Source organism: Pyrus communis, chromosome 10 (assembly GCF_963583255.1).
Source record: "Pyrus communis chromosome 10, drPyrComm1.1, whole genome shotgun sequence".
Taxonomy (NCBI): Eukaryota; Viridiplantae; Streptophyta; class Magnoliopsida; order Rosales; family Rosaceae; genus Pyrus; species Pyrus communis.
Window position 1 is genome coordinate 8,936,104 of NC_084812.1, and position 12,349 is coordinate 8,948,452.

The 12,349-nt window shown below is 39.8% G+C and overlaps 3 protein-coding genes across 3 annotated transcripts; 1 reads left to right on the top strand and 2 right to left on the bottom strand.

Moving 5' to 3' along the window:
• Positions 1–325: 325 nt before the first annotated feature.
• Positions 326–4,101, top strand: LOC137747624 (probable protein phosphatase 2C 80). The gene is made up of 5 exons (XM_068487765.1): positions 326–573; positions 879–1,602; positions 2,193–2,505; positions 3,182–3,331; positions 3,627–4,101. Exons 2-5 carry the CDS (start codon positions 1,058–1,060, stop codon positions 3,921–3,923), a joined length of 1,305 nt encoding a protein of 434 aa, XP_068343866.1. The 5' UTR covers positions 326–573; positions 879–1,057; the 3' UTR covers positions 3,924–4,101.
• Positions 4,102–4,575: 474 nt separating this feature from the next.
• On the bottom strand, positions 4,576–7,576 carry LOC137748810 (vicilin-like seed storage protein At2g18540). Its single transcript, XM_068488999.1, has 5 exons — positions 7,233–7,576; positions 6,428–6,606; positions 6,224–6,304; positions 5,820–6,122; positions 4,576–5,723 (listed from the first exon to the last, which is right to left on the bottom strand). Exons 1-5 carry the CDS (start codon positions 7,549–7,551, stop codon positions 4,611–4,613), a joined length of 1,995 nt encoding a protein of 664 aa, XP_068345100.1. The 5' UTR covers positions 7,552–7,576; the 3' UTR covers positions 4,576–4,610.
• Positions 7,577–8,281: 705 nt separating this feature from the next.
• LOC137747806 (uncharacterized) lies at positions 8,282–9,794 on the bottom strand. Its single transcript, XM_068487949.1, has 5 exons — positions 9,647–9,794; positions 9,074–9,190; positions 8,911–9,022; positions 8,684–8,758; positions 8,282–8,549 (listed from the first exon to the last, which is right to left on the bottom strand). Exons 1-5 carry the CDS (start codon positions 9,792–9,794, stop codon positions 8,282–8,284), a joined length of 720 nt encoding a protein of 239 aa, XP_068344050.1.
• Positions 9,795–12,349: the final 2,555 nt, after the last annotated feature.

The following is a 12,349-nucleotide window of genomic DNA, read 5'->3' on the forward strand; positions in this document are numbered from 1 at the left end:
AAAAAAGGGTTGCAAATTAAAATGGGTACAAACTAAAAATAAAAATATATGATACAAAATTTAGCCATAAATATAAATATATCAAATATAACTTTTCTAACATTAAATAAATAATTTAGAAATAAAATTTAATTATTTTGATATGTAAAATATTTTATTATTGAAATAATTAATGATGTTTATTAAAACTAAAGAACCTTGATTAAAAATTAAAATGAAATAAGGTTTGAATCAATGAAGTCCCATACTGATCTTTTAAATTTGTTTCTTCTAAATTTTGTCTGCTTACTTTTGGCTAAAAGCTTCCTTCCCACGTGCGCTCCCTCTCTGGCGTATTTGTGAACCTTATGCGCCTCCTAACCTCCACAACCACTCTCTCCCCCCCAATCCTCCTAAAGCATAACGCCAACTTACAACCCCAAGAACACAGATTTGGGGATAACGAAACTCGGAGGATTCAACCCAAATCGACGAAGATAACATCTTCGGAGCTTCGTTTATCCAATTCTATCTCTCGGGTCGGATTCTGTTCCAGCATCGATTGCCCATCTCTCATTCTCCAGCTCCAAAACGGTGGGTCTTTTCTGCTATCCTCTCAGCTGCTTTTACATTCCATAGCAAAACAATGCTCTCATGCTTCCAAGTTCGAATTTTTTGATTCGTTTGTGATATGGGTACCTTGTGTTTTTGCTCAGAAGTGGATTTTTCGTGTAATAATGTATGATGGTAACTGAAATTTGTAGAAATTATGAGGAAAAGTTGCCTAATTATGGTAAAAAAAATCAAAATTTAGGGGATACTTAAGCGTTGTTAATGTGTATGTAGCTAAAAGCTCACATCTTTGTGATGAAATTCAATTTTTTGTTACCATTTTTCAGGTTAAAGAGCCATACGCCTCGGCCCGGAGTTGAACAGACTCAGGAGCAGTAGGTTTTAGGTTAATGTGGTAAATTAGATGTGCTGAGAGTGATGAGACTTTATCTCCCATATCAAATTTCGGGTCTGGTTTTCTTTGGGAGGGTGATTGAATCAAGGGTATTTTACATAAGGAGCTAAAATGCGGTCCGGGATACTTCCCAGGGTGAACACTGCTGTATGTTCTAGTATTTGGAGAGTGATTGGCGGGAGCAGGCCAGGGAATTCGAAAACTTTTCTACCTTGTCGTGGGAAATTCTTTTCTCGGAGTTCAGGGTTGTCTTGTAGTTTACCGTATTCAACCCTTTTGATATCAGACGCAACTAGACATAGTTCCAGTCCTCTGCGTAAGGGAAAATTTATGGCTGCTTCAAGTTCGGCACCTGTCTTTGGAGATGTTTATGTTGATGACTTAATTTCAAGTTGCAGCAATTCATTAGACTTGTCAAAACCTACGGGTGTTTATTTTAATGATAGACGGCAGAGCAGTTTCCAGAAAGCTAGCTTGAGTTTGAGAAAAAAGGAATCATTCAACAGCCATCTGATCTCTGTGCATGTTGGTCCTTGGTTGAGAAATTTTCATACCACATCTTCTATGTGCTACGCTACTGGTGCTGCTCATAATGTGACATTTGATGGAAACTCCAATGATGAACAACCTGCAAATTCCACCATTTTGTCTGACCAGTATGTGCTCTCATCTGTTGTTTACTCTGCCTCTTTTGTTGTTTGGCCTTCATTTTCATTATCTTAGAGTCTTCGGTGTGTTTTCATATGCTCCACAATTATGGATTCAATTCTTTTTGTTTGGAAAGGAATTAAGGGTTATCTTCTGTGCACTTGTGTGCTCGCTTGTTCGTTTATTTATATAGAAAAAAAATATGAACTTGGCAAGTCCCAGTAGGTAGAACACACGGGCTTGATTAGTGTTTACTTCTTTTGAATTGAGCACGAACAATCTCAAACCAATATAGGCGATTGGTGTCCTTGGTGCTTGTATATATAGCAAATTAGAAAACACACCCCCACAACAATAAATTTGATATAAAAACATTTCAAGAACTCAATTGGGGAAAACCCCCCTTAATTATCCACTTGTCATGTTCTAATTAATTCATTGTTGCAAAATTCCTTTACTGCTCTTCTACCATTGCAAAGTAAGAAGGGTGTTAATCTAAAGCATTGGGTTTGAAGTTTTTTTTCTCTAAAGTGTATTCTTATCAAGGGCTTATCTGTGAAAAGGCCTTTTTATGTATATTGCTTGGTTTCATTTTCAGACCAAAAGCTCTGAAGCTGCTTTCAGGATCATGTTACCTGCCACATCCAGATAAGGAGGCGACAGGAGGAGAGGATGCCCATTTTATTTGTGAAGATGCACAAGCAATTGGTGTAGCAGATGGTGTGGGTGGATGGGCAGATGTAGGTGTCAATGCAGGATACTTTTCTCGTGAACTAATGTCTCATTCAGTGAGGGCTATTCAAGAGGAGCCTGAGGGCTGCTTTGACCCTGCCAGGGTATTGGAGAAGGCCCACTCATGCACCAAAGCAAAGGGTTCTTCAACAGCTTGCATCATTGGCCTAACGGAAAAGGTTTGTTGTTTTCAGTTTGACTAACCATTCCTGCCGACCACTAAAATTTATTGTTGGGATGCTTTTTTCATTTTGATTATTTAAGAAAGATGTGATCTGGTTTGTAGAGACAATCATGTGTGCCTGCCTTATACTTCTGAAATAAATTTACAGAAATGATCTTAGTGTTTAGTGTCTATCCATTACCGTATGCAAATGAGGGTTGGGAATATGTCAAGGAAGAACGTAATTACTTACTTTAACTGGACTTAATTATATAACGGTTCAAGAGTCTTGTCACTGTCATAGACCATACCTGCTTTGTAGAAAACCACAAATTGACGAACACCACATAATTACTTCCTTCAATTGACCGTTGGCTTGGCATGTTAAGTTGCAAGCCTTACTTGTATATAAGTGAAAGTATATAACAGCATCGAGTGACCTTGAAATATATGTATAGTAGAGATCAAATATAGGCTGGAGATGCCCAGCCCTGGTGATTCAAACTTGAACAGGATGCATGATTAAAGTTGTAGTTCATGAATTAGAACAATATTTTTCCTGGTCTGCAAGATCACTTGAGTTTGTTTGTTTCGTGCAGTTTGAATATTTGGTTTCCTGAGAGTAATAAGCCAGGAAACGTTTACATATGGTAAAAATGAGCGCGTTTCTCACTTGTTTCTACTTCTAACAGGGACTACAAGCTATCAATCTTGGGGACAGTGGATTCTTAGTTGTTCGAGATGGATGTACCGTCTTCCAATCCCCCGTGCAGCAACATGGCTTCAATTTTACATATCAGCTGGAAAGTGGCAGTGGGGCTGATTTACCAAGCTCTGGACAGGTCAGTCAATTATTGAGTACCATAATAGTTGTCACTTGCATAACCAAAGTAAAACTCAGCCTCCCCTGAATGAACTTGCTTTGACTACATACTCTTTCTAAAACCGCTGCTTCCGATATACTTGCAGTGGAGAACTAGCCTTAAGAATTTTTGAAATCGACGTGAGCTTAAAGGTTTCTTATCCCAATCACTCTTACTTTAGATGTGACGTCAACGAAAATGTTACAATGTGTCACGTTCCCATTGTAAAATTCCTTGACCTACCAGCATCTAATTGCGACTCAACTTGCACCAGGTATTTTTGATTCCTGTTGCCTCTGGGGATGTTATCATAGCAGGAACGGACGGCTTGTTTGACAACTTGTATAACAACGAGATTACTGCTGTTGTCGTTCATGCGGTAAGAGCTGGCTTTGCACCACAGGTAACTGCTCAGAAGATAGCAGCTCTGGCGCGCCAGCGAGCACTGGACAAGAACAGGCAGACGCCATTTTCAACGGCTGCTCAAGAAGCAGGGTTCCGTTATTACGGAGGCAAGCTTGATGACCTTACCGTTGTTGTGTCCTATGTAACTGGCCCCGCTAAGGTGTGAGTGAGTCTTGTAATCGGGTGTAGAGAACCCATTTCGGTTGTAAATCTGTTCTTTACATCTGTTTGTAAGGTGGCTGATGGAGCTGAGAAGCTCATTACTCTTGATTTTCCATGAAACCCATCGAGAGCTGTAATTCCATGGGTTTTATCGATTGCTATCTGAGATATGATTTTCTTTAGTGTCAAACATTATACATTTTCACTTTAAATAAGCCCCTTTTTAGAAATCTAAAGTGTAATTCAACAAACTATTTTTCTTTGAAAAGGACGATATTTGCATTAATCCAATTTAAGGTACGTGGAGGAGGATGATATTTTACTTTAATTTATTTCAACGAAGAGGAATTCAAATTTACTCTTACGGATTATCATTTGTTTTAGTCAATTTGACTATATGCTAAATAGCACGTGATCAAATATACTTTAAACAAGTTATGTTTCTTATGAACAAGTTAATGACTTTTATCTTCTATTTTTCCTCTTATCTAAATTAAAGTAAAATTTGTTTTGGAGGCCATAGAAGTTTATTACATTAAAAAACGTACCTAAACTTGAAACATAGGAGGCAGCAAAAGTTATTATTCTATTAACAAAACATGCAGTTTCCCAAAAAAAAAAAAAAAAAAAAAAAAAAAAAAAAAAAAAGAAAAAAAAAAGAACAAACGTAACTAGAGAAACCAGATCTCATTTAAACCTTCAATGCACTCAGATACCTCCTTCCTTCATCCGCATTGAAGCCTCCGCCTCCACCCTCTTGCTCCTCTGGTTGTCCTGCTCTGCCTTGCCTTTCTTGTTGTTGTCTTCGAGCCTCTTCCTGCTCCCTCTGCGCATCTTCCTCTCGCCTTTCCCATTCCTCTTGTTGCCTCCTCTCCCTCTCTCTTTCTTCCTCTTGTCTTCTTTCATCGCCTCCTTGCCTGCCCTCCTCTTCTCTCCTTCTTGCTGCTTCTTCTTCTCGCTCCCTTGCAGCTTCTTGTTCTTCTCGCTCCCTTGCCGCTTCTTGCTCTTCTCTCTCCCTTGCTGCTTGCTCTTCTCGCTGTTTTGCGGCTTGCTCCTCTCTCTCCCTTGCTGCTTGCTCTTCTTGTTCCCTTGCGGCTTCCTCCTCTCTCTCTCTTGCGGCTTCCTCTTCTTGTTCCTTTGCGGCTTCCTTCTCTCTCTCCCTCACCGCTTCCTCCTCTCGCTCCCTCGCGGCTTCCTCCTCTCGCTCCCTCGCCGCTTGCTCTTCTTCTTGTTTCCTTGCTTCCTTCTCCCTTTCCTCTTCCTCCCTCTTCTTAGCTTCCTCCTCCTCCCTCTTTCTGTCTTGTTCCTCCTGCTCTCTCTTTCGAGCCTCCTCTTTCTCCCTCTTCTTAGCTTCCTCTTCCTCCCTTTTCTTTTCAATCTCTTCCAACATCGCTTTCTCCTCTTCTTCAGCACAAGAAGTACAATCTATTATAAACGAGTCAGCCTGTGCAGACAAAAGCTGATCAATGGTTTTGCTGGTAACATTAAACGACGCCGCCAAGACTAGTTTGTCCAAAGTCTGCAGAACCGAGTATTTTCCGGCCAAAAACTGAGGATAGTTTTTCTTTTCTGTTGTGCTAAACCCCATGAACACAAGAGAGTCATTGTTAAATGACATCTGAGCCATTGGATGGAACCTAGGCACAGAAAATACATCTCCTTCATGAACCCTAAAACGCATGTTTCTGCACTCCGATTTCTTTGCTTCGGTGCTTGAACAAACCACTCTAACCATCCCGTGCCCTTGTAGTACTACTGTTATCTCAGTTGCCCTTGGATTCCAATGAGGCCCCATCATTGACCCCTTAAATAAAAAAAAAAAAAAAAAAAATCCACATTAATTAAAATTAAAACGTTCGACTGGTTATACACTCTAATTAACATTAGATCAAAGACAGACCTTTGTCAAATTCACCATGAAAAAACCAATGTTTGATCCCTTTAACAAGTGGGTGTTTTTCTTGCTCACAGTTAGGCTCCAACCATTGCAATTCTCGAAATCCGGATCCTCGTCAAAAATATTATATGTCGTTGTTTCCTTCTTCTTCTTACTGTTGAATGCAATGCCATCATTGCCTAGTAGAAACGTTTTCAGGAATCGAGCCTCCAAATCCCAGAAAGTTTCTTTCTTTGTTGGAATTGCGTGGACAATGGCGGATTGGTCCGTTCCATTTACTATTGATTCTATCACTTCCTCAGAAACCTAATAATTAACAACCATTTTGCATGAAACTAAAAATGCTTATTTCTGATGACATAATGAGAACTTCCCATTGTTTGATTCTGGGTTGGAGTGGCTCATACCTTAAAAGCTGACCGAAGCAATTTCGGATCAAATCCTCGGACCAGGTCCCTAATGCTGGAGTATGGCCCTACTGCTGGATCCTGCACAAGCTTTGTAGTCATAATAAAAACTTTTTTTTGATAAAAATGGATGAAAATGATCTAACAATTTATGATAAATTCAGAAAGTAACAAAGAAAAAGGATCAGAAATAGGTCTTCTTACATATAAGTCATCATCAGAGTTGCTTGTAAAGATTGCATTAATTCTCAGCTTCTGGCGCTCAGTCTCCAAGTTACTTTGTACAAAGAAAACAGAGCCTGGGGTGAGCCTATAGAGATCACCTCTCTTTATATCCACCCTCCTAATTTTATCATCATCAGTCCAACTCAACCTCCCACTCCCTAACACCCAAAAAACAACAATAAGAAAACCAACTAAGATAAAATAAATTGTAATTTTATCATAATAAAATTATTTATACCGGCAAAACTGGCACACTTATCAATACTCTTAATATATACTCTCTAATAGAGATGAGTGGTGCTATTGTATAGGCTCAAAATTAAGGAAAATTTCCCTCACAACGTAAAAATGAATTAAGATGCTTTCATCAGGGTTTTAGATTCATAGTCGGACAACAGAAACATTTCTTGGACTTGAAATTTGGACCATTAATCAAGTTTCAGATTCGTAAGCATTTCTTTGATTGCGAATTTGGACCATTTGTCAAACTTTGTGATTCACAATCGTCCAACATAAGTGCATGCATTTCTTGGACCATGAATGTGAACCATTTCATCAAGGCTTCAGTACATGCATACAGCATAAACATTTATCAAGATGGTGAAATATGGTAATTTATGTTTCAGATTCACAGGAGGGCAACATATATATAAAAGCAATTCCCAACGCAATAAAAGGGTAAATATGGTAAATGTCGGTTTCATATTCACAATCAAACAACATAAACACTTCTCTAACAACACCAGTCTGGCTCCTAGTAATCATTTGATGGAATACATGTTACCTGTGTTGACATAGAAAACCATGTATGCATGCAGAAGAACAGGAAGGAAGAGTGAGTTGGGTTCCAAAGTAATGAACTGAATATGGTAGGGTTTCCTGTGTCCGTCATTCACATCAACGGACCAGACCTCTCCGTACTCAGTCGAAACCAGCGACCGCCGTTGATCTTTCTTCACCAGAGACCCAGCCGGAGCAGCACCGTCGCCGCCTGAACCAATTTCCCCTTCATTTTTCAGTGCATTTGCTGCATGCAAAGACACAGAAACAGAAAGAAGGAAGAAGAAGAAGAAGAAGAAGAAGATGAAAGCTTTTCTGAACATTTTGTTGGATTTGTATTGAATTGAAAGGAAGGGGGATCTAAATAGAAGAAAATTGGGTTTAGATAAACGAGAGAGAAGGCGTTCCAATCCGGAAAGAAAGTAACGTTGTCTGTTTGCATGGGCACGTGGCCGTTGATCGAGTCACGTGGCATGTGATTAGGTCTTTCGTCTACCCGTGGAGACCATGCATTTGTCGATGGAACACTGACTTTTTTTTTTAGGTCAAGGGGTAGATTTCATTCCCAAAAAATTATACAACCAAAGAGTACATAGTTTAGTCTTTGAGGAAAAAAATTGTGGAACCCATGAAAGCAATTAGCTTATTGAAACAACAATGGGGGAAATTTGAGGAAGCCAAACAACAACTTAGAGCCATTGGTGGATGAGGTGGATCGGCAACAAAAGGTTAGTAATGGGGAATGGGGATCCTTCGGGTTGGATGAGACCTCCCTTCGGGAATATGAAAGTAAATTGTGATGGTGCGTGTGGTTAAAGAAATCCGGACGAGGATGGAGATAAAATTGTTATTCTAGGGTTTAAAGTGTTCTACTTTATTCTTCTCACATAGAGGGTGATACATAGTTATACAAGTTCCTATGAAATAGGAAATAGGAATCCCAATTATGCAAGGATATCCATTACATGATTTCATACCCAAAATATATATGTATTCCTTAATCTCAAAGTTGACTCACGCCAACACTCCCCCTCAAGTTGGTGCGTAGATATCTCATAGGCCCAACTTGTCAAGTAAGTCTCGAAACACTCTCGCTGATACTGCATGAGTCAGTACATCGGCTAACTGTTCTTCAGACCTCATATATGGAATGTCAATCAACCTGATATCTAACTTCTCATTGATAAAATGTCTATCCACTTCAACATGTTTTGTGCGATCATGTTGAATCGCATTATTAGCTATCTCTCTTGTAACTTGATCATCGCAGTAGAATGACATAGCTCCCTGTGGTTTGAATCCTATTTCTGTGAGAAGAATCCTTAGCCATAATAATTCGCAAATCCCATGCGCCATACCCTGGTACTCTGCCTCTACCGTAGACCTAGCTAGTCGTTTTGTTTTTTGCTTCTCCAAGTTACAAGATTTCCTACTACAAAAGTGAAGTAGCCTAACGTATAGCGTCTATCAGTAATATTCCTAGCCCAATCAGCATCTGTATATCCTTTTGTCTCCATATGCCCATGTTTCCTGAAAATCAACCTTTTGCAATGTGCACCTTTCAAATAACTCAATATTTGCATCACTGTAGCCATATGATCCTCACTAGGAGAGTGCATAAATTGACTTACCACACTAACAACATATGCAATATCTGGCCTTGTAAGAGATAATAAATCAACCTTCCTACCAGCCTCTGGTACTTTTCCTTGTTTGCAGGAACTTGATTCGGGTAAATTGCTAGATGATGATTCTGCATGATAGGATTTTCTGCTGGTTTGCATCCCAACATCCCTATTTCAGACAAAAGATCTAGTACATAATTCCACTAAGATAAGTAAATACCATCACGAGAATGAGCAACTTCAATTCCCAAGAAGTATTTTAAGCCTCCTAGATCTTTCATCTCAAACTCCGAAAAGAAATGCTCTTGGAGTCTTCTCATCTCCTCTATGTCATCACCTGTAACCACCATATCATCCACATATATTATTAACAAGGTGACTTTACTTTCCTTGCATTTGATAAATAGGGTGTGATCTGCATTCCCCTGTCGGTAGCCATATTTCTTCATCACATCAATGAATCTTCCAAACCAAGCCCTTGGTGACTGTTTGAGTCCGTAGAGAGCTTTTCACAATCTACATACTTTGCCTGCTACATTTTGCACTCCGTACCTGGGAAGAAGATCCATGTCTCTATGTAAGAAAGCATTTTTTAGATCACACTATTTCAATGGCCAGTCAAAGTTAGCAGCTAAGGATAAAAGAACTCGAATAGTATTCATTTTCGCAACAAGGGAAAATGTTTCAAGATAATCGACTCCAAATGTCTGTGTGTACCCCTTTGCTACCGATCTTGCCTTGTATTTGTCTATGGTTCCATTTGCTTTGTGTTTGATCGTGAACACCCATTTACATCCCACCGGTCTCTTCCCTTGTGGTAGTGACTCCACACTCCAAGTTCCATTTTTCTGCAAAGCTTCCATTTCGACCTCCATGGCTTTTGTCCACCAAGGATCTCGCAAAGCCTCTTCTACTTTAGTTGGAATCTTGATTCCATCCATTTTATTCACCAAGGCTTGATACTTAGGTGACAATCGATGAGTAGACACGTACTTTGCAATGGCGTATCTAACTTTTCCATCCGGAGAATACCTGTCTGGTGGTTTCCCACGATTTTGTCTAGGAGGTAACACATAAGTACTATCAATGTTGGTCAAATTATGGGTTACATCATATTGTGAATAATGTACCTTATGGATATCCTCGGGGCCATGGATGTGTACCATTGGAGGAGGGTTATTTTTTGGTGTGCTTGGACTATCAGTAATCTCTTCAACTTACTGTTGTGGCTCGGTGACATTCTGCCACTGTGTAGAGGCCTGTTCTGGCCCATTTGCAGGCTCGGCGACATGCTGTTTAGTGGGCAGCTGTGCAATTTTGTTGACTGGCGTTGGCAGACCCAAATTGGGCTCACTTATACTGGGCTCACACGGACTAGGAAACTAGAGCTGCCGCTGGACTTCACGTTGGCAAGTAGGGCTGTTGTCTTGCCTGTTTGGGATATCAAACCAACTATAATCTTCGCATATGTTCGTCTCCCCCTGAAGACTATAGTGGGTATGATCAGTGATAAAAAAACATCTCATTTTCGGAAAATGTAAATCCACAGTGACGCACATATGCCTGGTTTGTGGATGGTAACACCTATAACCTTTTTGTTGGCCATTAAATCCCAAAAACACACATTGAACTGCGCAGGGGTCCAATTTGCTTCGTTGATTTTTGTGAAGGTGCACATAGGCCACACACCCAAATATATGTGGTGACAATTGTAGTAAGGATGGTAGAGTCACATGGTCAGCAAAAACTTCCATAGGGATGCGAAAACTATGTACTCTAGAAGGCATTTGGTTTATGAGATAAACTGAGTAGGTGATAGCATCTGCCCAATACGAGTGAGGTGCGTGAGCACCGATAAGAAGTGCTCAAGTGGTTTCCAAAATATGCCTGTTTTTACGTTCCGCTATACCATTTTGTTGCGGAGTTTGTGGACAAGTAGTCTTATGAAGAATGCTGTGCTCTTGAAAAATTTGAGAATGTTTCGCATTGAGATATTCGCCACCGTTATCTAATCGGAGAACCTTAATGGGAAGAGAATACTGATTTTCAACCATTTAGCAAAACTGTCGAAAAATTTGGCTTACATCACTTTTATGTTTCATGGTATAAAGCCATGTCATCCTAGTGTAGTCATCCACAAAGATAACAAACCAATGAATTCCGTAGTTAGTAGCCATTGGGGCGGGTCCCCACACATTAGAGTGAACTAACTCGAAAGGCACTGTTATTTGATTGAAACTCAAATGATAAGAAGTACGATGACTTTTTGCAAGAAGGCAATCGTTATATTGAAATCAAAGCCTGAGACGCCACTGAATAGAGACGGAAGTAATTTTTTCAAATAACCAAAAGAAGCATGCCCTAATTGACTATGCCATAACCAAATTGTCTTGTTTTTATTATTGTGACCACTGCTCAAATGATTCACTCGGCTTGCTGACACATCATCCATATAGTATAACCCTCTCCTCTTGGTATCACGCCTAATTATTGCCCGTGTTTGGATATCCTGAAGTAGGCAAAAAGTGGGAAACAGTAGTTCAACACAATCTAATTGCTTGGTAACTTGACCAACATACATTAGATGATTCGATAATGATGGAACTAGTAGTGTGTTGTGGATAGACAAAGATGGAGTAAGGGAAATAGAACCTGCTCCCGTTATAGGAGCAACATCACCGTTGGTTGTGACGACATTCTCTTTAGGCGGGACATCACATGATAAAATAATGATGCATCATAGGTCATATGGTCAGTAGCCTCAGAGTCTATTATCCAACCAGAGTCCAGTGTGGTGGATGCCATTAAAGCAGTACCCATTTATCCTGAATCTTCAGATTCGTCACTCATTGAAATTTGCTTAATTAGGGACAACATTAGACTGATGTCCTTATCTCTGGCTGCTGCATCCTTGATGTGCTCCAAGTCATGATCTGAAGTCGTGTTACCCTTGGGCCCAACCTAACTTGTTGCAACAACAACTACTCCAGGCCCTACTTTAGGGTCACTTGCTGTGATAGCAGCCATGCTGTCTTCGTCAACCATTGGAATTTTTCCAGTGAGGTAGCCATGCTTGCCAAGTCCGAAAGCATTAACCTCTATCATCTTCGACTAGACTTCAAAGTTCGTGTCGCTTAACCGAAATTCGAACGCTTTGAAGTTGGTGCTGGTGGATTCGCTGAAGGTGGATCCAGATTGAACATGACTCAACTTGTATGACTATCTTTCATCAGCCATCACAGAGGTGTTTTCCTTTTCTTCTTTTTGTTTTTGATTTTTTTTGTTTTTTGCGTGTTTACTTTATTTTTCTCATATAGAAGGTGATATATAGTTATACAAGTTCCTATGAAATAAGAAATAGGAATCCTAATTATATAGGGATAGCCAATACATGATTTCATATCCAAAATATATCTATATTCCTTAATCTCAAAGTTGACTCGCGCCAACAGAGGGTATGGATGGGTGGTACAGAATTTCGCAGGTATTTTTTAGG

Bases quoted from the DNA above. Each gene is read 5' to 3' on its own strand.
- LOC137748810 (XM_068488999.1), bottom strand. From the start codon at position 7,551: ATGTTCAGAAAAGCTTTCATCTTCTTCTTCTTCTTCTTCTTCTTCCTT. The intron at 6,123-6,223 runs GTATGAGCCACT...GTTAATTATTAG, and splicing joins TGCTTCGGTCAGCTTTTAAG to GTTTCTGAGGAAGTGATAGA. The intron at 5,724-5,819 runs GTCTGTCTTTGA...TTTTTATTTAAG, and splicing joins TCATGGTGAATTTGACAAAG to GGGTCAATGATGGGGCCTCA.
- LOC137747624 (XM_068487765.1), top strand. From the start codon at position 1,058: ATGCGGTCCGGGATACTTCCCAGGGTGAACACTGCTGTATGTTCTAGT. The intron at 1,603-2,192 runs GTATGTGCTCTC...TTTCATTTTCAG, and splicing joins TCCACCATTTTGTCTGACCA to ACCAAAAGCTCTGAAGCTGC. The intron at 2,506-3,181 runs GTTTGTTGTTTT...TACTTCTAACAG, and splicing joins TCATTGGCCTAACGGAAAAG to GGACTACAAGCTATCAATCT.
- LOC137747806 (XM_068487949.1), bottom strand. From the start codon at position 9,794: ATGGATGGAATCAAGATTCCAACTAAAGTAGAAGAGGCTTTGCGAGAT. The intron at 9,023-9,073 runs GTATTTACTTAT...TGTCTGAAATAG, and splicing joins AGTTGCTCATTCTCGTGATG to GGATGTTGGGATGCAAACCA. The intron at 8,759-8,910 runs GTTGATTTATTA...GTTGATTTTCAG, and splicing joins TACCAGAGGCTGGTAGGAAG to GAAACATGGGCATATGGAGA.